General features: G+C 42.8%; 1 protein-coding gene across 2 annotated transcripts; it reads right to left on the bottom strand.

The window, feature by feature from the left end:
* Window positions 1-978: 978 nt before the first annotated feature.
* On the bottom strand, window positions 979-3,084 carry LOC120157029 (probable nucleoredoxin 2). Of its 2 annotated transcripts, none has more exons than XM_039168295.1 (3): window positions 2,886-3,084; window positions 1,770-2,255; window positions 979-1,671 (listed from the first exon to the last, which is right to left on the bottom strand). In XM_039168295.1, exons 1-3 carry the CDS (start codon window positions 3,027-3,029, stop codon window positions 1,042-1,044), a joined length of 1,260 nt encoding a protein of 419 aa, XP_039024226.1. In that variant the 5' UTR covers window positions 3,030-3,084; the 3' UTR covers window positions 979-1,041. The 2 variants fall into 2 exon arrangements, with proteins under 2 accessions (XP_039024226.1, XP_039024231.1); XM_039168300.1 differs by having other exon boundaries at window positions 1,770-2,252; window positions 2,886-3,081.
* Between the last annotated feature and the right edge of the window lie 404 nt (window positions 3,085-3,488).

Here is a 3,488-nt window from a genome sequence, read left to right as displayed (position 1 = left end):
GATCTTTCTTTTATGTTCTTGCGATTTGCACACCCCCATATATAACCGGCTGCCTCAATTATTTCACCAACAATGGTTCAATTATTGTGCATGCATGGTCTCGTGAGCTAGGATCACATGGCATCAATAGCTGTAGGCATGCAGCGGGAGCAGGAGCACGTGAAGTTATCTTGGCATGCATGCAGGCATGCAGGGGAGCAGGAGCACGTGAAGTTATCTTGGCTGCATGTGCATGCATGGTCTCGGGAGCTAGGTGACGCCGGGGCGACCTACAAGGTCGCCGGGACTACATGGCGACCTACAAGGTCGCCGGGACTACATGGCGACCTACAAGGTCGCCCAGACTGCATGGCGACCTCTCCATTGGCTGGCTCGTTTGCATGGCGACCTCTCCATTGGCTGGCTCGTCTGCATGGCGACCTCACCTCGTATAATACTGCATGGCGACCTCTCCATTGGCTCGTGGCTCGTATATGGCTTGTATGGCTCGTATGTCACTCGTATGTCTCCCGTATGTCGCCTGGATTGCATGGCGTCCTACAAGATCGCCTGGATTGCATGGCGTCCTACGAGATCACTGTAGAATTCACCCCATCCCAGCAATTAATCTGAAATGTGCATTATATCGTGAATAAAAAAGTTCGAGAACATTTTCTCGTGAATTCACCCTGTCTTCTCCATTTTCAATCCGTCCAAGCATACCACTAGCTAATTCTTGAAGACCATACACCAAGTCTCTCCACGTATGCGACCAAGCCGACATGTTTCTATCACCTTAATAACATTTGTAACGAAAATCGAAAGTAATTTTTGATAGATAGTAAGATACAATTATAATTTCGGAATAAAAAAGGTTTTAAATATTAAATAAATAATAAGATACAACTTTAGAGTTAAAATACTTTTAACCATTAATTATTAATTAATTATAGAAGTATATGATTATGATGTTGTCCAAATTCATAGCATTAGCTCATTAGCCATAATAACATAAAGCTAAATCAGTAATAATTTTGGCATATATAAACGCCAGCTCAAAGCTCATCTGTGTTCAACCGAGCCAGGGTCCACAGCTCTCATGCACCTTGGGTGCACCTCGTAGCCACACCCCAAACACTGGTAAGCCCAACCAGAACCTTGCTCGTCACAATAGCAGCATATAAACGGCCCTCCTCCATTGCCTGCAGATACCAAAGTAAGCTCATGACGATGACCCGCATGATACTCGGTTCTAGGCAATCTCTTGGCTTCCTCCTCCATTTCTTTCTCCAGCAACTCCAGTTTCGCATCCGTGAAAGGGTATGCATTTTCCTGGTACAGATTTATAAGGTTCCTGCCTTGTTTGGTCATGGTTTTTCCGTCTGGGCCAATGATTATCAAGCACGGGATGCCTTGCACGTCGAAATATTTCACAAGGTTTTTTATCGTTGGTTCTCCGAAAGGCAACGCTAGCCATGGCATGGTAGCATAGTACGAGACGAAGGAGCTCTGATCTCGATCGCACGACACGAAAACGATATCAAAATCGTCGCCGCCGCCTTTCTCTTCCAAGCTTTGCCTGATTTTGTGGTAGATGGATATCAGCTTGGGAGTAAACTTGGAGCACGGAATGCACCATTGCGCCGAGAAATACAGCCCGACTGTCTTACCTATCAAGGAATCAATTGGCACCTGCAAAGTAAATAGATGAATTTATATACAAACTTATTCAAAATTGATAAACATTTACGTATATTAAATATCATGCAAATGAGGTATAAAGCACTGACCTTTCTAGTTAAGGTTGGATCCAAAAGATAGTCTCTTCCAGAGTTGGACAATAAATTAGTCAAGGTCTGACTCTCATGCTTCATCCTCTCTTCCCTTTGCAACTCCTCTAACTTCTCTTTAGTAAATGGGAAGGCTTCCACGCCATACTTGTAAATTAGTTCTACACCATCATGCAAAGTCGAACCATCGGGCTGCAAAATAATCAAGCAAGGAATGCCTTCGACGTCAAATTGTCGATTCAATGTTTTCTTTGTCTCCAAATCAGAATATGGAATCGAAAGCCAAGGCATGCTTTCCCGGTAACCGTTGAAGGCACTCAGATCTTCGTCTGATGACACGAAAACAACCTCGAAATTACACCCATTGCTCTTCAGCTGCTCGTACACGCCGACCAACAAGGTGTTGAAGTTTCTACATGGGGGATACCAGTTAGCCGAGAAGTAAAGCCCTATCACCTTGCCTTCAAGATCCGAAATCTTCACCTGCTATAGCCACTCACAGTTAATAAAAATTCCTTGTTATTTTGAACTCCCCAAAAAATTTGTAAGAGCGACGCGCCACCGGCTATGTGGTCATGTGTGTTACGGCTATAGCTTTGTCGTGAGGCTAAAGCGATGATACAGAAATGTCACATCTTCTCAGCACAACCGTTGCATAGGACCGTAACCTTTTATTTGACGAAGACAGGAATGTTTTTGGTTGCGACAAGGAATATCTCAGTCAGAAATCGCCGGCATATTTCCGATCATTTTCCCGATCGATCAACATATTGAGAGGGAAAACAAGGGAGGCTTGAACATAAGATCTACTTGATGCAATAATATAACCAGAAGAGTATAGCATACCAATCATCATATTTCATACATAAATACGTTGCTAACAACTAACAAATAAAGTTGAAAACTTTGAGAAAAATATTATCAATCAACGATAGTTCTAGACAGGTTAATTCCGGAAGAAGAAGATGGGAAAAGAAATGGATATTAAAAAGGTACAAAAAGCTTAGCCGAATAATGAATACGATTACAGCTAAAAAAACAGTAACGTGGTGAAGAAGAAGATAAAAGAACCTGGTCCTGAAAAGAAGAAATCAAACAAGATAAAAGGAAACCAACCTGGTCGGCTTCAGCAGTTGAGGAAAGAAGATAATCACGGTCTTTAGAACCCAAAAGAGAAGGAAATTTAGACGATGAAATCATCTGAGAATCGCCATTTGTCAGAGCTTCAACAAGATTCCCGGTGCTGTCGGACAAATCCATCTCCTGTACCTACTTCATCACTGCTCCTCTCTCTTCCCACTTATATTATTTATATTGCATGGAATCATATTCTTTATCATCAACAACAATTCAAATCCCTAAACTTACGGTTCACTCCACCAAAAAAAAAAACGGTGTCCTCAATGAATGAGTACATTAGCCATAAAGCTGCGGCGGCGCCTCGTCTTGACTTGTGTTTTTAATTAGTCGAGCCCGTCACCTGCCACGCGTATACCCTTTTGGTTCGAAACACAGGGTCTTTTTTTTTTTGCGATTTGACCTAACCCAATTTTTTTTTGAAATTCTCCCGTTCTAATACATGTTAATCGATATTTTCCGATGTAGCATCCTTTCGGCTGAGGTGGCACCAAGGCGTATTTTCGGGAACGCGTTTTACTTGGGTTTATGCTGAGTCGGATGCCACAAGTGAAAGACGCATCCCCGGGGACGCGCTTTACC

This window comes from Hibiscus syriacus, unplaced genomic scaffold (assembly GCF_006381635.1).
Source record: "Hibiscus syriacus cultivar Baekdansim isolate YM2019G1 unplaced genomic scaffold, ASM638163v2 tig00002840_pilon, whole genome shotgun sequence".
In the NCBI taxonomy this organism is placed as follows: domain Eukaryota; kingdom Viridiplantae; phylum Streptophyta; class Magnoliopsida; order Malvales; family Malvaceae; genus Hibiscus; species Hibiscus syriacus.
The sequence above is the reverse complement of the archived record's forward strand: the minus strand, read 5'-3'. Positions and strand labels throughout refer to the sequence as shown.

Coding starts and splice junctions, on each gene's coding strand:
- LOC120157029 (XM_039168295.1), bottom strand. CDS start 3,029: ATGGATTTGTCCGACAGCACCGGGAATCTTGTTGAAGCTCTGACAAAT. Junction 2,256..2,885: donor CAACTGCTGAAGCCGACCAG/GTTGGTTTCCTT, acceptor GAGTGGCTATAG/CAGGTGAAGATTTCGGATCT. Junction 1,672..1,769: donor ATCCAACCTTAACTAGAAAG/GTCAGTGCTTTA, acceptor TTTACTTTGCAG/GTGCCAATTGATTCCTTGAT.